This window comes from Corvus brachyrhynchos, unplaced genomic scaffold, assembly GCF_000691975.1.
Source record: "Corvus brachyrhynchos isolate BGI_N302 unplaced genomic scaffold, ASM69197v1 scaffold202, whole genome shotgun sequence".
NCBI classification, from domain to species: domain Eukaryota; kingdom Metazoa; phylum Chordata; class Aves; order Passeriformes; family Corvidae; genus Corvus; species Corvus brachyrhynchos.
Genome location: NW_008238132.1, coordinates 3437757 through 3461537, shown reverse-complemented (window position 1 = coordinate 3461537; position 23781 = coordinate 3437757). Strand labels below are relative to the sequence as shown.

The following is a 23781-nucleotide window of genomic DNA, read 5'->3' as shown; positions in this document are numbered from 1 at the left end:
TGCGTTGAGTTGTGAGCAGTTCATCGCTGGTTTGAGCTGCCTGCGGCTCTGGGACAGTCCCCCCCAGCGACCCAGGGTCCGTGCCACAGTGTTGGGAAAGGGGGAAAGGGGCAGTGGCCCCGGCCTGGCCCAGTGGGGCCAGGAGGCTCGGAGCCCCCCCACCTCCCAGCAAGCGAGCTCCGACAAAAAAGGGGAAATCCCGCCTTTCTGTGCGGTTTAAATATGTAAATTGTGAGAAGCGTAATTGGTCTTAAAGACTGTCCATCAACTCAGGGTCAACCCAATACACATGCTAAGTTTTGAAAATATTGATTAATTTAGGTTTCAGGGCTGCTCTGGAGCTCATATAATTCTGTGCTCTGGCCAAAAGCAATATTGATTTCGAACTTGCGTGTGTTTGCTTGGGTGTTTTTACTATTGTGTTCCAAGTATCTCTAAGACTGAAGATTCCACAGCCTCCTTAGGCAGCCTGCTTCAGGGTTTGCCCATTCTTCTAGTAAAAAATTTAGATAACTCTTAAGATGTCTGGTTGGATGGCAGAGGAAAAGTGGAAATGAAATGGCTTGAGGAGTGGGATAGTGATTTTGTGACCTAAGCTGCACCTCAAAATTTATGTACATTTTATATTTGGATGGTTGGAGTACCTTGTGTAGCTGCAATGGAGTCAGATTTGGTGTTATGTGTGTGCTTACTGGGAACTCTTTTGTCGAGCTTCTTCATGTTCTTTGCCTGATAGTTGATAATGTGAATTCACTTGTAAAACGAGAAAAAGTTCAGTTATTCTTAGTAGTTGGTCAGTAATGTTGCCACTTTTTTACTTTCTTCACTGTGAAATATTTTTTGGGAATATTGTTGAAATAAGATGATTGCTCTGTTGTTATGGAGCTGTCTTTTTAGCTATTTTCCAGTGAATTCATTTCTATCTGGGAAGCTTGCTTCCAGGAGAGAATACTTGGTGTTTGTGAAATGTTGCACAGCTTTGGGTTGTCAACACAACAGGCCATCTCTCCTGACATTTCTCTGGAGAGGAAGTGTGTGACTGTTTGAAAAAATAATTTGAAGAAAAATAGAAAAATGTGTAGAACTGTACTTCTTGCTTTCTGAACAGTTACATAGGGATTGAACAGACTGGAAAGCAATAGCATATTTGTGTCAGTTAGTCAAAATCTAGTCTCCTACAAATTAATTAGAATTTAATTGAATATAGCATATAGTGGAGTTGTACAAAAATACTTAAAGCCTAAGTGGAATGACAGAGCTTACAAGAAGATAATAGGAAATAACACGTTTTTTAGTAAATTGATACAAGTTTGGGATGGATTTGTTCCAATTGGCAACTGAGAGGAATTTTTCTTCATGCAATGCATGTAGTGCTTGAAGAGTTTTAATATTACTGTGTCTGATCTCTTCTAGATGTAGATGATGCCTTTACTATTTGGATTAAAAGATGTGAAGAAACACTGAATGGTAAGAAAAAACACGTATACTTTTTAAGGGATTTGATATGCCCTGTGCTTGGAAGCTGTGTTATGTTTTTCAGAGATTCACTGCTTTCCTCTTATGTAGAACAAAATAATTTGTTTTTTCTTCTTTAGAAGTCATGTTTTTCTAACTCTTGTTTCTCTTGGAGTAGACACCCGTAGCAGATTTAGAGGAACATTAGTATTGGGTTTTTCATGTAATAATTAGCTGTGCCAGGAGAGTACTTATTTAAAGATCAGACAATCATAATTAATTTTAACTTATTTTCATACACAACTGCAAACTAATTTTAGCTGTAGAAGTGTGTGTCAGCTTGCTGTCTATAAAGCCTACATTAAAGTAAGTTTTCAAGTCTTGCAGAAGATGAAGTTGGAAAGAGGTAGAAATTTGGAGATTTTACTCCTTGATTCCATGTGGAAAGTACCATGGGTGCTAATGGCTGTTCTGGTGACTTAACCCGTGGCAGTCACTGAGTGTGAGCAGTGTTTCCTTTCATACCTTCCTATGGACAGACAGCCCTGACAATCAACTCATCCACAGAGCTTAAATTGCCTGGGGATTTTCATGAGAGAGAGCAGAATAACTCATGTAGTTTTTTCCTCCATCTGTTGTGACTTTCCCTTCTCTCTGGGCTGCTCACTGGAGAACGGGACAGTAGAACAAGTTTGTGTCAGTGTGTTGATTAAAACCCAAATAAAGGAGAACCCTTTTGTGTTGTATAGGGATGAGCAGATTTCTGCTTCCTGAGACATTTTTTGTCATGAAGCTAGGCTTAATTTTATTTGGAGGAATTAGATGAGTGATTGGCATGCACAGTCTTTTTTGCAGAGTTACTTTGGGTGACAATTTCCTCTGAAAGAGGTTATACTACACTTTTTTTCTTAAATGTCATAATTGTATTTTGCAGTGTTTTATCTGGTGCAACTGGGTTCTCCTGTTTTATCCTGAATATTCACTGTCTTGTCTTTCTTGAGCCATTTTTTAAATTCTGGGATACACCAGCAAAACAAAGCAAACAAACCCACCAACAAAGCAGTAACTCTGATTTCTTCATTGCAGCTTAATTTGTTTTTTAAATCTCTTTTTGTCAGTGTGCGTTATAAAGAAGCAAAGGGAAAGTTTGTTTGTTTTCAAACATACTTAATCTGAAATATTAAGTATTTTGGAAAAAAATACTTAGAAGAGGGGATATTGAGCTATAGTTTAGATACAAGTATTACAGTATATTTAGGGTCATGTGAGTGAATTTCTCTGCCAAATTTTCAAATTTTTCATTCCCCAATGGGGTTTCCCTGGCATGAGATAAAAATGTGGTGAGAGCTTTGTTCCATTTCTCTGGATGGATGGATGATAAACCTAGTGCAGACTCCCAGAAAGGGATTTTTTTTAACTTTCGTTTCCTGTGATGTTGTTTTCATTAAAAAAGGCCTGTATCAGTTTGAGGTAAGCAAGGGAATGTAATGGAAAGTTTGTTGATTCAGTTAATCAGAACATGCTTTATATTAGAGTTGTTGGTTTGTACAAGTTGCTGATTGAAGTCTGATAAAGAAGTAAAGTGTCATGAAAGCAAAGTACTAGAGGTAGAACTGATGTGTTTTTACTTCCTCTGCTCTTGAGACTGGAGTAAATGCAGGATGTCTGGAGTAACTGAAGCAAGCTAGAATAAGATTGTGCCTTGGAAGTTTAATATATCTTTTTCTGAAAATGCAACTCTTTTCTTTTTGCAGCATCACAGACAGATTTGGTAAGATGTTTTCCTCTAATATGTTTACTATTATGACTTTTTTGTTAAGCTAGAGTATATTTTCTGCTTCAGTGGTTTCACTTCCAAGCTTTAAAAAGAATTTTTCCTATTGCATGCAATTCTGAAGGATTTAACTTTTCTTCTAAACATCATAAGTGTTTTGTTTGAGACCAAGGTTGCAAAACTTGAAACTTGAAAGCTCTTAGGAATGGTTAACAAATCTGGCAGTTACTGTGCATTCATTGAGGTAAATTTTAAATTTCTGGCTTGCAGTCTGCAGCCTAATTTACAAATTAACCAGTTGTGGTTAATTGTTTTGTCAGTACTAACTTGATTGGGACTGTTAAAAAGTAACTTTTTTTTTCCCAGAAGCTTGCAAATAGTTTATGCAGTTTTTTTTCTGTTGTAACCTGCTCAGCTTTCAGTTTCCTTTTTTTTTTATTGTAAGTCTTCACAAGAAATGTTGAAATTGACCTCTCCTTCTGTGTGGTTTTTTTTATTCCTTGGGACAAAAAGAAAAGGTGGACTTTGTATTGGATATTCTGCTCCCTCTTTAATAGTTACCTAATTTTTTTACATTTTAAGAATAGGGCAGAGGAGAAAAATGTACAGGAAGCATGGTGGTAGTATGTGAAGAAAAATCTTAAAATTAAAATGATTTTATGTTTAAAAGTTAAACCTGGAGTTCTCAGACTTACTTCAAGTTTCCTTCATGATTTATAGATTAGTAGCATAGTCACTGGGTGTTTTCCAGGTATACATCTTATCCAGGAAGAAATGAGTTTAAGCTGAACTTAATTGCTATTTATAAAAAATATTCTAGTTACAGACTGACATATTTAATGTAAATTGAAACTTTTAAATTTGTAATCTGCTGTAAGTGACCTAACAGTGAAGAGCTTCACCTGCAAGTTAATGTTCACACATAAATCAAGGAAGGGGGGAGCAGTCAGAATCAAGAAAAGGGGAGCAATCGGTGAAAATTATGTGTGCCTTGAAGAGTACTTCATGGTATATTTTCACTTACACTGATGTAACTTTCTTTCCAATTGAATGTGCTTCAACTAGAATATACAGCAGCAGCCTCTGCCACCAAAGATCAAGTAAGTTGACTTCAGCTTTACTGTGAAGTTTAAAGTAATTGACATATAGCTACTCTTTGGCTTGGGGATTGGAGTAGCAGGGTAATGACTGTAGAAGGGTTTTTTGGGGTAATTTTAGAAACGTGGCAGTCCAAGTGAAGTGTTTCTCAGTGCCATCACTTTTGTTCAGACTAAATGGTGCTTTCAGGAGGTTAAACCTAACCAGGAAAGAGGGGAATAGCATCAGCATTCTGGCTTCTGTTTTCTCATTCTCATGCTGAGCTTAACTCAAAGCCTGTTCCATTGTGGCTGGTACAAGTAATGTTTTTGAGATATGTTAAAGATTCTGAGCTAAAAAGTGAATGGGTTAAGAAAGTGATCTAATTTTATATACTGTGTGATCTAAAAAAAAAAATTATTCCTTTTTTTTTTTAAAGATATGACTGGTACCAAACAGAATCTCAAGTAATTGTGACCATAATGATCAAGAATGCACAGAAGGATGATGTCAGTGTGCAGTTTTTGGAGAAAAAGGTGATTTGTATTGATTATTGATACTCATCCCTAAATTCCCTGAGATGTAGTACTCAAGCCAGTGAATATTATATGCTGCAGTAGCATGAAAAGAGTGGGGCGGGTGGTGTTCTGCCTGAGCTTCTCTTATGTACCGTTGTGCTGCACATGAGTGTGTGCCCAGTCAAGTGATTTGGGATCAGTGACCACAGCAGTGTCCATAGGACTTAAACACAAGCAGTATGAGGTGGGCATCCTGCAAGGGAACATCGGGTTTTCAGCTGCCTGTGTGTGTGGAGGGGAGGGGGAAGAGGTGATCTGGACTTAAAAGGTTAGACTATGCATGTGTCTGGAGCTGGCTTGGGCAGAGACAAGGTGTTCTCAAAACAGGTATGAACGAGTAATATTTTGCTCTAGGATAGTTACAGAAATAGACTGAATATTTCTGGGTGGGTTTTTCTTCCTTTTGGCATTGCTAAAATTGTAGCAGCAAAATATATTTTTTAAGGAAGTACAGTAATCTCTGTAATGAAGTACCATATGTTGTACCAATGAATTCCATGTTTAATTTAGCTGACAATATTGAAGAGTTAGTCTCATTCTCAACTAACTTGATACTTCATGAAATACTGGAAATACTTGGTTATCGTTATCTGCTTTAGGTTGTTAAAATTGTCTGAGCACTTGTTCTGTTGCTTGCGTGTATTAGAAGTTGCAGATTGTTTTCATGTTCCATTATTAACATGTTGATACTCCATTTGTTATAATTCCTTCCTTTAAGGCTTCAGATCAAGCTGACAAAGATAGTAGGCTTTCTGAGTCCATGTAGCAAGAGTTGAAATCTTCTATTGATTTTCTAGTGTATTTTAGAAAGACCTTGTCCAATGATGCAGTAGTGTAATGGCATGGTCTAAAGGGATATTAATTTAATCACTTAATCTGTGTGCGAAATCCTTTACTTGAAAATGGAGCTGCTGTCAAAGATGACCAGAGATATGTTTTCAACTTATAACAGATGAATGCATCAGTGAGACTTCCATCAGGTGAAGACTTCAACTTAAAGCTTGATCTTCTTCATTCTATAGTGCCAGAGCAAAGTACGTTTAAAGTGCTTTCAACAAAGGTAAGCTCCTTAAAGTGTAAATTGTTTCTTGGACTATTCCAATCCTGAAAATGTTTCTGTTCTATTGTCTTGTCTCTCTGCAACAGTCATAATATCTTGCTTTTCATACAGAAATGCTTTTTCTTTCTTCAGGGTGTCTCTTGGCTGGTGGGAGGCTTTCTAAACTTGTACAAATATCAAAAATAGTAATATGATGGTGCCTATTGAAGTGCAAATGACAGGGTTATGTTGAGGATTCTTTCACTTGTTGCTAGAGAAAGAAGACTCTGATTTCACTGTTAGAATTGAGGTATTAGGAAAGCATGAATGCCCTTATACAAAACTTCTAGGAGGCAGTCTTGCCTGGTGAAGCATTGTTATCTTCGTGTGCCCAAGAAATAAAAGTCAGACTTGGAAGATTTTGGTGAAATAGTTCTCTACCCTTTCATTGCTTCTCGCTGGTGAAGGTTAACCGTGCGGTTAACTGTCCATGGCTTTTCGAGAGAGCATATTCCATGCTATTCCATGCTGTTCCTGGAAATAGTACGTGCCTGGAGACACTTGAAAATGGGATGGTGTGAGAGAATGCTTCTGTCTCAGCAGTTTGCTTCTTTTATATTACAAGTATAGAAAAATAAGAAACAGGGGTCTGGCATAGCATTTCTTGTTGGCATAATGAATAGACAGACATATGCTTTGTCCACAGAGCCAAGCTGGAATCCCCAATGCTGGAATCTAATGCTGATTGTTCTCTTGTATTTCAGCAGTGGTTCTGCAGAGCTTATGGAAATTCTCTTGTGTACTCGTGTTCCAGTTTACCTGTTTCATTCTCAGAAAGGCACCTATAATAGTTCTTGCATCATTTCATGGAAGAGGGGCTTCAGGATGGCAGGAGAGGATTACCACAGAAAGTTGGTCTTGTTTTTCCACTCCTTGTAAAAGAAACCTGGGCAGGTTGTGTGATTGAGCACTTTACTTATCCCCCCACAGTGTAAGAGCTTACATGGCACAAAGTATGTAGAAGATCTGGTAGTCCAATAGTATTTGTATAAATTTGAGTAGAATGGGGATGGACCTTGTCTGGAAGAGTAGCTGTGAGGTCCTGTTTTCTTTATCTTACCTAGCTTGTGTTACACTTTTAATTTTGTCTTGAAATTAATTTTTTACTTTTTTCTTTTACTTTCTTAGGAAGCATTTACATGTTACTGAGCACTGTGAAATTCACTTGACTTTGTCTTTCCACACTGGCATCTCTAGCCTGGGCTTATCTCTGAAATAATCTCTAGTCTAGAGCCTAGTTTGAGGTTGAACTAGTTGAACTTTGAGGTTCCAAAAGTGGGGTGAAAGCCTGAGTTACGTTCAGGCAGTGTCTGAACTGTAAATATTTTGCATTTATTTTCAAATGTTACTGTTCCTAAATACTTGTGAGAGACTATTTTTTGAGACAAAACGGGTAGGAGGGAACACAGAAGGTGTTGTAACTGCAGAAGTCAATGCTTCAGCATGTTCTTACTTTTGCAGAAAGGAGTTAGTGTACAGCTGTCTGTGAAGGCATAGTGAAGGAATACAATTTAAACCATGCCCCAGCTGGTTCTTGTTCTGACCACCAGAGGGAGTCAGGAAGAAAAAAAAAAAAAAAAAAAAAAAAAAAAAACATAAAAGCAGCTCTATGTTAAGTAGGCAAAGACTTCTTTACAGGTTTGTAATGGTTTCCTTAGAAAAATATTAAACGCTTGAAGGGAATGCTGCAGCCTTAGTGTTTGACCACCAGAAATTCAGATTTCTTTTCTTAGCTTTGTGTATGTACTTGGCTCTTATGAGCAGCATGGAAGATAAGCAGGTACTACTTTGAGTAAATTAATCTTATTGATTAGAACTTCTCAAACCATTCACATATTATTTTGTAGTATTTACATGAAGTCCTTTTGTAAGGACTTGGAGGGAAAGAAATAATCTTATTATGTTCCCAGTTATATGAACTTCTTACTACGCACTCCTAAAGAAGTTGAGTTTTCATGGGATAGAAACAGATCTATTCCTGCAGATTAGTAATTTCAGGTGAGAATAATTTTATTTGTTCCTACTGCTTTATTTTGTGTTGCTGCTTTGAATGTGTGAGCCACGTTGCCACTAGTATCGTCTAGTTATCACAGGGCAACAAAGACTGGCCTTTCTTTTTTCCTCTTATGAGCAAATATATGAGGAAACAGTGGAACGTATGAGTGGGTTGTGTGGTGCATAGTTTGGGTCCATGAACTTCATACAACTGATAAATTTAATGGATAGAGAATGAAACGAGAATTGGCTGAGAGTAGAACAATCTTGCATATTTTGGAACTAAGAGAAGCTGTAGAGTGTTTTCTCAATACTGCTTGAAACTCAGCATCACTTGACAAATGCAAAGGCATAAAGGTAAAGATGCAAATTAAGGAGGAGAAAATAGCCTTAACTGTATTTGCAGAACTACAAATTCTAAAGTAACTGCAAAGAGCAGACAGAACTCACAGACTCTTGAATTGGTTCTTTCAGCAAACGTTGACAGAGGTGAAAAATACAATTGCTAGCATAACAATTGTTTCTTTCCCAGAAAGGAAATTAAAATTATACCTTTCTATCAATCCATGCTGTGTCAAGCTCTGAGATACAGTCTGTTTGGAAAAAAACAGTGTAACACTAGCAAGTGCTACAGAGGTAGCATAGATAGATGTCTTGAGCTGTTTCAATGGTGTCTGTTTGAGCAGAAGTAAATTAGTGTTTATCATCTGCAGACATTGACTTCAAGCTGTGAACTAGAACAGGTAAAATATTTGATGCCGACTCAAGAGCAGCATAATATGTGGATGAAGTCCAGTTTTGAGATAAAGTCTTAAATTTCTGTCTTCATACATCCTCTAGTATTTTATATTCTCAAATTGTCAACAGTTTTACAGATGATACAGGTTGTCTTTAATATTGACTGTATCTATTATTGCCATACCTTGAAGCTTTTTTTTTTTAACCTAATTAAAAATTTTACTTGCTGTTCAATAGGTAACACTGCTGACAAGTTCAGCTTTGAGTTGATTTTGGTTCCTGCTCACATTCAGTGGCACGTAACTTAAGAGTTGCCTCTTGTTGTTCAGCATATAATTCTGATGGCCTAAGGCCTCAGGTTAATGTTTGTGTGAGAAAACGCTGGATACCACTGAATGGAGCCCTTCTCTTAAGGGTACTGCTATATCTGCATAGCATTTTGTACATTAACAGCACAGCTGATAGATCATAACTAGATCAATTGATGTTATTGATTGTAGTCGTCATCTGTCAGAGGTGTCTGACTGTAGCAATCTGATCAAGCAAAAGGTAACAGCTGCACCAAAAGGCACTGTAGAAATTTGAGATTGGTGTCTTACAAATGGAAGCTGAAAACCGTGTTGAATTCAGCATTTCACAGGAGGAAGGTACCCATAGTGGTGCTACTTGTTTTTTTACTTCTTTCCAGGAGGGGGAGCCAAAATGTAAAGGCTGGACCAAGTTTGCTCTTTGCAAGTTGCCTGGGTGCAATTATCCTGCAGCTCAGCGTGCGTATTGTCATCATGCTCCCTTCATAGAAGGAAAAAGGCATAAAAATTTAAATGAGTGGCTAAATATGTTTAAGACAAAACTAGTCAATCTATATCTGTCCAGAAAATACGCCAGGAAAGTAGAAATGCACAAATAGTATAAGGATTTCTAATGTCATTAAATGTGCACAATCAGCTTCACATTCTTTTCCCTCTTCTGCTCAGTCTGTCAGTCTGTGTATTTGGGATTCCAGGGGAATATTCTGCAGTGTTCTTGGAAACTTGTGTAACATGAGCCATTTCTCTAGGTCTTCTGATGTGTTCTAGGTGATGCTTGGGGTTTTCTTCTCCTTGGACTGAGAAGAGGAGAGTGAAGATGACTATGTGCTTTTAGCACGTGTGCTTACGACCTTGAAGAAAATTTGAGATGGTGCTTTCTGTTTTTCCCCTATCTACAGACAGACTGAGGACAATTACTGTGAGTTTTCAGTCTCTAGTGCCTTGGGCTTTTTGCAAGCAATGACTTGCAGCAGTGTAGAGTCATTTGAAAAAGTGGTAAAAAGTGGTTTCTTTACCCCAGAACTGTCCTTTAATTAGAGATCAAAGTTGTGCTGCAAACCAGGGAGGTGTTAGAAAGCCTCAGCCTCCTTTACAGTTGGTATTTGTTGCTTAATAGAGATGTCTGAGGAAGAAGCACACTTTCAGCAGCTTCATGCCGAGAACATGGTTGTGTGCATCAGTGGAATGTTGGTTTTTTCCTTGAACCAATATTTTGCTTTGCAAACTCTGAAATACCTTGTGAAGCTAACTGGAACTGATGCATGTTGTTGAATGTGAGGGAAAAGGCAAAGAGTGGAACTGTTTCACACACTCTTGCACTGTCATCAGAGTCTCTATTCACAGACAAATGTTTACAAATAGATAAATAAGAGGAACAGATTTATTTTAACTGAAGTTGGGTCTTACCATTGCAGTCGGATCCTTAAAAGATACTTTTTTGTTTAGGATATTTTCATTAAATTGCTTGTAGGTGCTTGAATGCAGACTTGGCTGCTGTTGTATACTTGTTTTCCCTGTGAGGCATTCATGCAGATTGATATCTCCCATGTATATTCTTGAGCATTTTCTATAAATTCTGAACTAATATTTAAGATGAATGGATAATTTTCTGAAGTTTCTTGCATCTTTTAGGCAGGACTAGTTGGAGCAATTTCTTGGATAGACCATATAGAAATCTTCACTATGATTAGCATGATATTTACTTATTTAACAATAAGTTTGATTTTTATTCTTCTGTATGAATGAAGATGGATGTGAGGAAGACATAAACTTGCTAATACTCTGAGAACTATTATTTTTTACAAGCATGTAAGTCAGTGCCCATGCTTTATTTAAATGCATATAAGAAAGCTATGCATAAGGGGTTTTATCTGTCTTGAGAACTATTGGAATAATGATGGTTTACGTGGAGAATGAAGTGACAAATAGCTTCAGAATACTAAAATGTTCTGTGTTGCTAGCTTCTCCTCTAAAATTCAAAAATTTTGTGTTGGCTATGTAATATCAGTCAGAGGAAACTTGAACCTTTTTCCCCCAGTTCTCCATAATACATAGCTGGCAAAGAAACGAAGTAAATCCCATCTGTTGCAGTATACTCCCTATAGAATAAATTTCATAATTATTTGTGTGTGATAACACTGTAGTATTATTTTATCTTAATATATTTTGTTTAAAGTTATGGACCAAAAAGCTCAGAACTTAGCCTACAAGCAATATATAAAAGATCTTTGAATAATTAGGACACCAAAACTGTAGGCACATGTGCTCTTAGAGGTACATTTGAATAGCTCTTACATTTTTAGAAGATTGTTCTATTTTATCCTACAGAATTCATGAGATGATCACAAAATGACAACTCTAAACCCTTAAAATTTATGACTCAGAGAAGGCCGTCAGTAGTTCAGTAAATAACAAAGTAGTTGATTAGAAACACTGAATTCTTGTTTTCATGTGTTTGATACAGCAGAACACCAGAATTGAAAGGGGTATTTTTGATGTGTCTTAAAATTAATGGCTGAGCAGTTGCTTAAGCTTTGCCAGTTCTGATTTCCTTCATCCATCTGATCAGAGCTTGACAGAAATTGGCCAGTGGTAAATGAACTTTCCCTTAGCATGGACTGGAAAATACAAAACAGAGTAGAAATTAGAAAAAAACCCCAAAACTGTTGCAGTTTGTCAGTGTACACCAAAATCTCCATTTAGGGTGGAAGATAAAAATTCTTTCCCTTTTAGTGTATCTCAGTTCAATTGACAATGCCTGTCTCAGAATGTAAGTTCAAGTGAAATTAAGTTCATTGAAGGTTCGGACTTTTTAACAGGAAGTATCTACCTAGAAAATAAATGTTGGCTAACTAGTGTTGTTTTGATGTTTACCAAAGGGGAGAAATTATTTCTTAAAATTGAATTAAGTGCTCTTTTATGCCAGTTTTCTTAAAATAAGGTGTTTTTTCTTATTTTTATACTATCAATGAAATGGTTCAGATTAGCTTTTGAGGGTAACTGTGGCATCTTTTCTGATAGCAGTTGGATTAAGCTGCAAACAAGCATGTCCAAATCCCTGATAGGCTTTAAAAAATTGATTACTTTTATGACTAGAAAGCTCTGAGTAGAAACTTACCTGTGTCCTTTCACTGTGGGTGATGTTTCTTCTAGACAATAAATCCCTCATTTGGACCTCTTCTCAGAGGGGAAGGTTTCTCTCAAGATGGTATTTCAAACAAGTAGTGCCTGAATTACTCTCAAGATTTCACGTGTCTTTTCCTTTTTGCTTTGCTCTCCTTGAACTCAAAATACAAGGGACTTCAAAGAGAAAGTGTGTTATGTCTTCATTGCATTGGGATTTTTTTATAGATCTGGAGTACCATGTCCCATTTCAGGCTTGCCAGTATAAGAAGGGCACTGATGTGGTGGAGCACGTCCTAGCAGAGGGCTGCCAAGGTGGTCAGGTGGCTGCATGGCTTGAGCTACAAGGAGAAGCTGAGGAATTAGTCTTGTCCTTAAGTGGCATGCAGAGCATTTAATTTGCAGTTCAATTTTCCTGTCTTATATTCTAACGTTGGCACGAGGTACACAGGGCATACGTTTTATGAAATATAAATGTTGAATCAAAGTAGTTGGCAGAGTGTTGATGTATTTCTCTTGCCCAAGTGAATTTTTTTTTCAAAGGAGAGGAAAAAGCTAGCAGTACTTTTTTGCTAGATATGACACAAATGTCCATACTGATGTGTTACTTTTCTGTGTGATAGCTATCAGTATCTGTGCTAAAGCATTCATTAAAATGCATTTATTGCCATTTGTGCATGTAATGGGGACTCGCAAAGTTGTTCCTTCTTAGATCAAATAGAGCTCTCAAGCTGAAGAAATATGTGCCTTCACAAGCAGAACTTTACAGCTTTATATTTTTGGAAAATGTGGTTGTATAATGGTATGAAGTTAATGATTTCTCTAGCTTTGCTCCTTCCTGCCACTTCGCCTAATGAGTAACTTCAATTGAAGTGGATGTAGTAGACAGAGTAGAAGTTTAATCACGTCAGAAATACATTCTGTCTCAGTTCTTCATTTGTGTGTACTTCTAGCTTGGCAGGGTTGAAATGGTTTAGAGTTAAGAAATCTGCATCTTACACTGGGAATTAGTTTGTGTCATTTGCTTTTCCGTAGGGATGTTTATCATGTAGTGCTGGCTTAGGGACAGTTTCAGAGAGGAAAATGTAAGATCTAGCAGATTAGAAAAGGAGAAGGGGGATTACTGGAGCAACAAAACTGAAGTTCTTCCTTATTTTCTTCTTTTTATGCATGGGCAGAGTACTCTGATGACTAGCCAAAGGTCTTTATAAGGATTTGTTGAGGAGGATTGTATTCTGACTAGAAAAAAGTCCATGTTCAGTAGCTCACATCAAGCGTTACATTGCATTAGAGGTCATTTTTGGTGTGGATGAAATAATCTCTATTTGAGATAGTGAAAGATATTGGTGGAAAGCCTGAAGTGTAAGGGCAAGAAGAGTTAGTGTAAGAAAAACTAAACAGAGAAATAGAAAAGGTATGGGGTTGAGCAGTTTCAGTATCAAGCATTTGCTTTTTTCCCCCCCCCCCTAAAACATGTTGGGGGACGCACTAATAATCAGTGTAAAATCTTAACATTAGAGCCTCCTCAACTTAAGTGCACAACTCAGTTGAGTCTCCTCAGGTTGTGAAGAGTTTATATAAGAAACAGAGGAGAGTTATTTTAATGCAGTACTCATATCCCACTTGTAACTAATTAGTTCCTTTGTAAGTAGCTAATTAACTTAAATGTTTGGCTCAGGAGATCCAAATCCACTGGGGAAAAAAAACCTGCTAGTTCTGCCACTTGTGAAACTACTTGATTGTCTTATATGTAGATACTCAAATATTTTTTGCTTCCTTAAGCTAATCACAGAGCATTAGACTTATGAGTGTAGGTGCTAAAAAATTAACTTAAAGGTTGCAGTTTTCAAAGTTTTTAAAAGAGTCCAGTGGAGGTAGCTTTGCTGATTTCTTTTGTCTTACTGAAGAATAATTATTGGCACAGTTTGAATAATTCTTCTGCATAGTTTAACAGAAATCTCCGCATCCTTACAGATTGTGATATTAAACTCTGAAATACAGGCATTTTTTAGGGATGGTAGGTTGGGCATCCAGACTAATAGCATTTTAATTTTATTTGGTTGTTTTTGGTTCTGAGACTTTATTTTAAAAATAGATGCTCTGATGCTTAATTTGTGACTGGTAAAGTGGCTGAAAACATTGCAAATCCAACAGATGCAGGGAGTGGGAAATAAAATACATGTGGGTGTTGGACTTAGAAGCTTACTGAAGCTCTCCCCTGCCTTGAAAGACATTTCATGCCTCTTATCTTAAACTTTTTGTTTTTCTCAGTACATGTTAGCGGTGGACAATAAGTATTTAAACTTATCTAGAGAATTTGTAGCTTCCTGAGGGATAAAAAATAAAAAGAAACGTTCATAACTGAATATTCTGATTCTTAAAATCCATCCTGATTGCAAACATGGAAGCATTGAAACTTCAGTGAGCTAATTTTTTTTTTTTGGTTTTGATAAGATACCTCAGTATGTTGCTTACCAGGGATTGATTTGAACAATGAATTAAATAAAGTTCAAATTTCAGATCAACATAATGCTTGGAGCTTGCTGTTGGAATCTAAGGTTAGCTTTTACAGTGGTGCCTTTGTTCTTGGGTCTGCAGGGATCCCCAGGTTGTAGTGGCTTTAGGTAGAACTAAGAACTTGCTTCTGCCGAGCTGTTAACAAATAAGGAAGCACTGAAGTTTAGCAAGCACCGATTTCAGTTAATTAATAGCAGCATATGAACTTTGTGATGTCTCCTTAAGTGAATTGGAGTGACATTAGACAGTCCTTGTTTTGCAGACATTGTTTTGCAACTTTGTAACCCTGTAACCAAAGGCGAAGGTTGATGAAAAAACATTTCGGTGTGGTTGTCTAAAGGGATATGTAAAGTTGTGAATAGGGCATGACATCCTTCACTTAATTTTGTTTCTCCTATGGTAATTGTAACCATATCCATTTTTAATTGCCAGTTTTGTCAATGAATACTCAACAGTTTTCTCCATAGCAGTGTTTGTTCATTGAACCAAATTAATACAGTTTCTGAAGTTCTCCAGTGGGAAGATCTGCATAGTCCCAGGGTGTTTCTCTGGTTTGTGTACTACACATCAAACATGGAATTTTTTGGTAAACGAAATGTAAACTTAGATAAAGTTGGATTTTGTAGTCTTTCAAAACTGCTGTTTATGAGAGCTGACTGCCAAGAAAGGGATGCTTGAAAGGCAGTACCTTGGAGCCTGGCAGTGTGGAGACATTGGGACTGACCTTTACTTCTGGGATGTCATAATTAACAAAAAGAATCAACTGAATAGTAAGCACAAGAAAGTTAAGTGGTCCTGAACAAAAGAGTAGAAGTCTGATAAAAAAGCTGCACAGGGACATGGGAGCTCATTTGATGAATGACTTGAACTCAACTAACTTCATCTTGTAAGGTAGGTAAATTTGGGTGTGATACAGGCTTCATATTAGTGGCTGTGTTTCTAAAACCAAATGTATGTATTTTCTTACAGCTACAGGATCCAACTTTGGAGCTGCTTGGCAGAATTGTTTGCCATCAGGATTAATTTGTTCTTTGTGTTTTGTAGGTTGAGATAAAAATGAAGAAGCCAGAGGCTGTAAGATGGGAGAAGCTGGAGGGCCAGGGAGATTCTCCTATGTTAAAACAATTTACACCAGGTTTGTTCTCTGAACTATTAAGTATGAAATGGTTTATTTGTATTGAGTGAGTTACAGTTATTAATAATAGTTTTGTGTTAAATATTGTTTATAAAATCACAGCTTCATATTTGCAATGAACAGCCTAATAGTCTTGTTTTCGCTGCCAAGAATTGACAGAAAGTCTGCAAGCCATTAGTGAAACATAGGTATTAAATTTATTCATAACTTCTGTTAGTCTGATGAATTGTTAAGGAAATGTGCTTGTCATTAATTCTGCTTATTTGTTTGGGTCCTTGTTTTGCAGTTCTGTATGCTGTGACATGCATGTGCTGTGGTTTAGGAATGGTACCCCCCAGTTCAGTGCTGGGACTCTCCCAAAGGACACTGTCAGGGTCTTACTCTCCTTTCCCCTCCCCCTTTTCTTGCAGTGGGATTGAGAATTGGAGGCACAATAGGTGAAGGGTTGAGATAAGAACAATTTACTGGAAACAGCAATGAGATTAGAAAACAAACGGCAACAGCAACAACATTAATAACAAAAGGCTACAAAAGAGAGAGTGGTTTACATGCAAAACCCCGGGGGACAATGAACTGATGATGGATGGCTTCCCTTCCCCAACACCTTTTTCTTGACTGGAAGCCCTGCCTTTCTTCTGGGATGCCAGAGTGTCCCTTATTCCTGGCCCCAGCAATGATCTGAGGTGGTGTAGAGTATCTTCTGGCCATGTCCACAGAGCTTCAGGCTCTGCCCCTCATCACTACTGCAAAAAATTAACTCTGTCCTGGCCATACCCAGGACAGCAGTTATGTGACCTGTTGGTTAAATAGTTAGGTATAGTTTCCTTAAGTATTGCATTTCTCTTGAAAACTAATACTTTGGGGTTTCTAATACAGATAAACATTCTGTCTTTGACAGAATTTGAATTTCCTGATTTATTGATTTCAGATTTTTTTTTAAATTTAGCTCAACTTTTCCTGTGGGTCTAGGCTGCTGTTTTGTTTTTTTTCTGTCAGCCAATATCTCTTGCCTCATTTTGATTTTAATTATCTGTGTTGCTGTCAGCCAGCTTTTTTTATGTATGTTGGATAACAAAATTATGTAACTCTGTTTACCTAAAAATAAACTTCTGCATTTCTTAGTTTCCTTTATTTTTGTTACTGCAATGCAATGCTATCGGTTTGGAGGAATCCATTTGCATTTTCATGTCCCATTATCATCTCTGATTCATCAGGTACATGTGTCTGTGTTCTCTGCCGCTCTCAAAGTCGTGAGAAAATGCTTAGTTAACTAACACTTCTGTTTTCAGATACCCAGCACTTATACCCATCATCCTCTCACTATACAAGGAACTGGGACAAACTGGTAGTTGAAATCAAAGAAGAGGAGAAAAATGAGAAGTTAGAAGGAGATGCTGCTTTAAATAAACTCTTCCAGCAAATCTATTCAGATGGTACTGATGAAGTAAAACGTGCCATGAACAAATCATTCGTAAGTCTTCATTCTTTTCTCTGAAGAAATGTGTGACTTTTGCACACTGACACAATTCACTAAACTTTGCATAAGTTAGGAAGAGCCTCTGTTACCAGAATTTTGGGCCTATAAACGAATGGCTGTGGTTCTCTTGGAGATACTGGTACAGCTACTCTTACTGAAAGCTACAGGGCTGTACACTAATGAATGCGACTCTTTAAGTACAAGGTTGTGCTTTGTCACTGGTCTCTTCATTTCAATTAGTGTTATCAAAGAAAGTAGAGGTTTGGCTCATGCAGAGCTTGAAGACTTGCCAGGGGTCGAAAGGATCAAATTCCTCTTGATTGCTTGTATCTAGTTTAATTTGTAGTCTTCACAGGAAGGAACGTGACTGACCCTTTAAAAGCTTCTTGTTAATGAAGCAGCATCTCACTGTGTCCAGTAGTGATAAAAGTACTGTTGGGCTGGAGATGATGGAATGATGGCTCTGTCAGATTTTCATACGTACACAATTTCTGTGTAATCATTGCACTTTGAAGTTTGCTGTAAGAAATTGGCTTTTGTATTACTAGAATTCTCAGCAAACTAAACAAGCTCTCTCTCGTATTGCAGATGGAGTCTGGTGGCACAGTTCTGAGCACCAACTGGTCTGATGTTGGTAAAAGGAAGGTAGAAGTAAATCCTCCTGATGACGTGGAATGGAAAAAATTCTAACCCTATTTCTGATCTTTACCATCTATGTGTTGCCATAGTCATGTACTGACCACTATGTATGGACATAGCATTCTTGGATTCAAAGCACTGAATATTCCCTTGAAAACAGGAATTGTCTTTACATTTTGCGTGCTTTAGAAATTCCTTCATCTGCAGATGTTAAAGATATACTCAAGAGTGGAATCCTATTTTATCATCTCCGACTAATTTCTGGGAATTGAGTCCATCAGTCCAAATTTTCTACCACCTTTATCAGCTCTGCTCTTTGGGATAGGGTGATCTCTAATGGCTGGTCAGGATTATTGCCTTACAGCTGGTATTTCTGTTCAATAACTTATTACATCTTGGCAATTTTGGGTAAAAACACTTTTCACAAGAGTGTTAAAATTGTTTGCTCCTTAACTCTGCTAAATAAAACTGTAAATACAACTTTTTCTATACGAAAGCTGCTTTATTTCATTTTTAGTATTGTTTTTGATAGGGGAATCACTTAAAGCATATAGGTAAGGATGTGAATCTACTGCTTCAAAAGAAAAGATGACATGTATAGGAGCAAAATGCATTCAGTGAAGAGGATGAGATTACTATTCTTGATGTAGACACAAAATACCCACTTTGGAGTCCTTCCCACCTGTGTGATAAATTGAACTGTAGTCACATGTGATGGAAGTCAGCAAATTTGTTGTGACTGGAAATTTTTACAGAAAAGTAGGTCCTCTGTCTACCTTCTGTATTCAAAATAAAGAATCTTTTGCGATTGCCTGGAATCAAAGCCAGCAAGCAGTTGCTTTAAGTTACGTAATTTCTGAATTCTAGAAACTGTTTAAAGAAGAACTTGTATGTTCTTAATTGTTTCCATCAGTGCAGCTTTATTGCCATGACCAAATTGTAAATAACAATAGAGAAGAACTGAGAATCTAAGTACTGTCTGTGCTTGTACTTCCTGAATACAAGTCTGCAGGGACCGATAGATGCTCAAAAGCCATCTGGATATGCTCCTGGGCACCTGGCTTGAGGTACCCCTTCTTGAGTGAGGGGGTTGTACAAGGGCACTTCCAGGGGTGCCTTTCAACCTCAGCCTCTCTGTGATTCCATGAGAGAGAGGAACTCAATGTTGTGCTGAACGTGCCTTGTCCGTGTGCCACTGTCTCCTGAGAATTCGGAGATAGCCAAATGTTCTGTGATCGTAGAAACACCATGAATTGCAAATATTGAGCACCATGAAAGCCACTTCATTCCTTGCTAACCATTGGATGCTGTTTTAAGTTTGCTACTTTTCCTTGCTTTCCTAATTATGTGGGTTTTTCCTGAATGTTTGTTACTCTACCGGTTGGACGTGTTACTTTCCTACAGTGTCAATTGCATGAGCTTGGTAAAATAGAAAGGCTGTTAGAACAGGTGTTTTTAATAGGAAGAGTGAAGTCTGCAGCTCTTAGGTGTTAAATGATGATTGAAAATTAAAGAGGAGGAAGGAAGGATATATTCTGTTCCTCCTGAGGAGTAGGAGTCTTAATTTTGCAGTGATGCTGGGAAGGTGCAGTGGCTTATTTCCCGCTATTGTTACTATGGCTATGCAGTAGAGAGATACCAAGACTTTAAAATCTCACAAATGTTAAAAAGAGAGGGTTTTTTTGGATGTAGACTATGACTACAGTCTTGACATAATTGCAGTTTCTGGATGCACTGGGATCATGATTATCCTGTAGTGCAGGCTGGGCACTGGTTTCTTTTGCATCTCTTCTGGCTTCAGAATTGATACATATTTTCCAAAGCTCAAATTTTGTAACCTTCAGAACTGAATGTTACCCTGCTCTTTGAATGCAATGAACCGAGGTGGATTGGATTTAGGAAGGGTTTTGTGTGCCTTACCTCTTGACATTTACGGAACAGTGTCTGCTTCTTGGAAGAGTTTCTCAAAGCATATACTTGGGATATGTTTTGGTGAAGATTTTTTAGCTTTGGTGTGAGGCTTTTCTTGACCTTCAGAGAATTCTGAGTAGCTGGTTGCTCGATATGTAGAGCATTTGCCCATCCATATGGGATGCTAACATTGGAGTTGATTTGATTTGGAATAGGTATTTGAACTCCATTCTCCTGGATAAGTGCTTTGCAGCTTTTTATTTATGCGCAAAAGCATTTCTTCCTTTTTAGTGTAGAAGGAAGACAAATGTCTGAGTGCTTCACTTTGTCACAAAATTGGGTTCTTGTCTCTTGGCCAGCCTTGCTTTATAAATGTCATTCGGAGTACAACAGAGCTTAGCAAATGCTTGCTGTGGGGAAAAGCCTAGGTAAAAATCTCTTAAATAGAAATTAAAAAGTAATTTGAAGATGTTTTCTGCCAATCAAGTTGCTCTTACTTACTGAAGAGAACATAGCAGAGGTTTCTCTGTCTTTCACTTGCTGAAAGACCATGGGAGTATTATGTCAGATAAACACAATATATTCTTGTATTAAGTGGGTCCTGTTTCACTGCTTTGAGATTCAATTCACTTAGCTTAAGGCAAAAAGTAAAATAAAATGCATTGCTACTTTTGTACTCTTGAGGCATATGTAATGCAAATATAATGCTTTAGCTTCAGGCTAAAACTTGTAGCAATCAAGTGGTAGAGCTCCCTGTCCATCTCAATCCTGTAAGCCAAGTTTGCAGGTCTAGACATAATTCCAGCATGTTTCTGAGCACAGGCAGATAATCTGTATGTGTTCCTTCTTCGAGTTTGGGTTAATCAATAATGGCAGGTCTTGTTGCCTTATAGGAGGGGAATGTGTGTGTGGGGGGGAAAGGTGTTGGGTTTTTTGTTTGGAGGGGATTGGATTAAAACAGTAGGCAAAATTTCCTTGGAAAGCTGGGGGAAAGGTGCTTCATGAACTTTGTGAACAGTGTATTTTGTTCGTGACAAAACACACACGCACAAAATGGTACCAGAAGCTGTAGCTCAAGAGAAAGCCTAGTGGTAGCTTGGGGGTCGAATAGAGGCTCTGAAAAAAACCTGTGACAAAGGGAATTTCCTTTGGAACTGTACAGGGTGAGTGGAATATGTAGCAGCACTAATAATGAGTTGGCTGGAGGAAGAGAACTGCCTGCAAGGACCGAGTGAATGATGTTTTAATTGTATTCAAACTGCTTGAGGGTTTTTATCTGAAGCCTTTTGGTCATCTGTAGATAGTACTGTCTGGAAGAGTGAGGCAGTTTCACCTCAGTGCTCTGATTTGTACTGATGCAAATACCGGAACAGGACAGCAAGAGGGAACAGCAGCTTTCCCATTTAATACCATAGGTGGAATTGCTCTTTGCTCCTGCTCTTGGGGAAGATGCCTGTTGCAGGTTAAGGCTGCCTCTCTCATCTTTGCTTGTGAAAGACCAGTTTGTAGATGTGTGTTTGTAAAAGGCCAGCTGAGCCTCTTGGAAGCAGAAGATGCTGCTCCTGGTTCAGTGTCTCTTTTGCCCTTTCTGAGCAGATATTCTGTCCACCCAGACATGTGAATCAGCAATCAGTTCATTGCCAACTGTAGTTTTATGCTTCACTACCTTTTTTTTTTTTTTTTTTTTTTTTTTTTTCCCTGCACTGCATGGAATAAGTGATTAGTCTGTTCTTCACTGAAACTTTCTTGGAATTTTTTTGTGCTGCAGTAGGGGTGAAGTGTTACATGGGAGGTAGAAGCCAGATCACCCCCCCCTTCCATGACTCCCAGCTTCTTTTGCTTTCTCAGTGTAGATACAAGTGGAGGGTGATTCCTGTATGAAAAAGGACAAAGGGTTCATGTGTTATAAGTGGGGTCAAAGGGAACTGTAGATTGAGGAAAAAAGACGACTCCTGCCTTCCCATCACTAGCTTTCAATCTTTTTAATCATATGGGATTGCTTCCTGTTTTCCATCTCTTTTTCACCAGCCTGAATTTATCCCTTTTTTCTTCTCTAATCTGTTCTGCTGTTCTAATCCTCCTAGAAAAATCACATGGGTAATTAAGTTTTAAGGATAGTGGAACTGCAGTGCTGTGACAAACATCCACCCACCTGTGGTGGGGAATTGATGACAAGCTCATTCCTCTTTCTCTCCTCCTTCCCTAAGCTTTGGCCAAAGGAAGGCTTTCAGCTGGTTTCTGCTAGCACAGGGTCAGATTCAAGGAGCACCCCGCTACAGACTTCCCCAAATGCTGACGTGTTGTAACCTCTTTAGTGAGCCAAGGTATTGCATTTGTGGTGGCAGTGAGAAACTTCAACACTGGGAGTAAACGCTGTACAGTAGTGAAAGGATGACTGTGGATGGTTAGAGCTGGAGTCTGAGCCACAGCTGCAGGGATTATCACAACATCTTTTCACACTGTTGGCTTTTTGGTTTTATTGTCGTTCCTGTGTTGCCTCAGAACTTTTCCTTCGAGATCAGATGTTACACTGAAGTAAGATTTTTTTTCCAACCTTGCTGCAGCACAAGATCTTTACTTTTCTCTATTTGAATCTGATATGTAGGTAAATAGGAATTTGCTTGCTTAAAGCTTGAGCTGGAGAAGGCATTTTGTTGCCTACCTTTTGAAATAAATAAACATTATGGTCACTGGGGCTTTTGTGACATGGCATGTGCAGATGTGTTCTCGAGGTGCACATGCCATATGTGGCAGCTATAGATCCATGAGCAGGATGCTTTTTTTACTTACATGCTTTGTGATTGCCTGCAAAAAGCAAGTGATTACAAGCTTTTGTTAAGGAAGAATTAAGTTTGTTAAGCATTTGTAGACATGGAAATCATGTACAAGAAAGTTGTTTCTGTGTTTTCAGAAGGAGGCTGTTTGTTTGTTTGATTGAGGACAAAGGGAGAAGCAGATGACAGGTTGCCTGAAGATGCAAAAGAGAGCAACAGTCTAGTTCAGACATGTACAGAGTCACATTTCTCTCTTTTAGCCTCCAGTGTTTCACTTGCTATTGCCCTTCTTTTCCTTTTCAGACAGTTCTTGAACGAGTATGTAAAAGAATTGTTACACCTTCTACATTGAAAAAAGCACAGAAAGCAACTGGGGTTTTTTAATGTGTTTAATCTGCAGTAAAAAAAAAAAAAGGAAAACTGACTTTTCTAAGCATACGATAGACGTATTTCTAAAACAACATAATGATCAAGGTCATTTTCGGTTTAAAAAGCAGAAACTCAAATTTAACAGGCCTTGAAATCCCACTTTAAGAAGTTTATAATTTAAATATTTCAAAGCAAGTCTGTCCTTCAGATTAAGGGAAGGTGAAGCTTATATTAAAAAGCTACAATAGAACAAAATACTGAATTCTATTCTCATCTTATTCTCATTTAACACTTTGCTTTTTAGATACGCAGTTTAGCATTCCACATGAGGTTGTCTTTATTTTCTTTAAGCCACGATTATGTCAAATTAATTCCTCTTTTCTCTGTGTCACATAATGTTAATAACATTACTGGGCTTGCAACATCTCAAGAGCTGTTTAGTCACAAAAATGAATGCCCCAGAAAGCAAACTTTAAGAAAAATTGAACCATTTTTTTAATAAAGACCATGTAGGTGGCTCCATAAACTTGGCGGTAGGGTTCAAGATGCATGGTATGGATAAAGGCAGTGTAATACCTCTATCTTTGTTTTTCAAAGCTAGAAATACTAAGTCATTCCACCTCTGAGTGTTTCTGCTTAGTACCTTCCTTAGAGATTTAATATGTAATGGCATCAATCCCAATAATTGCAGAGTTTGCCTAAGCAAAAAGGATGAGGTGAGAAGGGAGAGAGGGGGGGAAAAAAAAAAGCTTTTTTTTTCCTTCCCCTCTGGTAAGCAGTTTCTCTTGTGGGGAAGGGATGTTAGGTTCAGC

The 23781-nt window shown here is 37.9% G+C and overlaps 1 protein-coding gene across 1 annotated transcript in view; it reads left to right on the top strand.

The window, feature by feature from the left end:
• The window catches only part of SUGT1 (SGT1 homolog, MIS12 kinetochore complex assembly cochaperone), a 23725-nt gene extending 5314 nt beyond the window's left edge, over positions 1–18411 (top strand). Inside the window, 8 exon segments of the mRNA XM_008633136.2 lie at positions 1414–1467; positions 3210–3226; positions 4295–4329; positions 4746–4842; positions 5837–5944; positions 15709–15799; positions 17089–17270; positions 17865–18411. Coding sequence (XP_008631358.2) covers positions 1414–1467; positions 3210–3226; positions 4295–4329; positions 4746–4842; positions 5837–5944; positions 15709–15799; positions 17089–17270; positions 17865–17966 — 686 coding nt within the window. The 3' untranslated portion in view covers positions 17967–18411.
• Positions 18412–23781: the final 5370 nt, after the last annotated feature.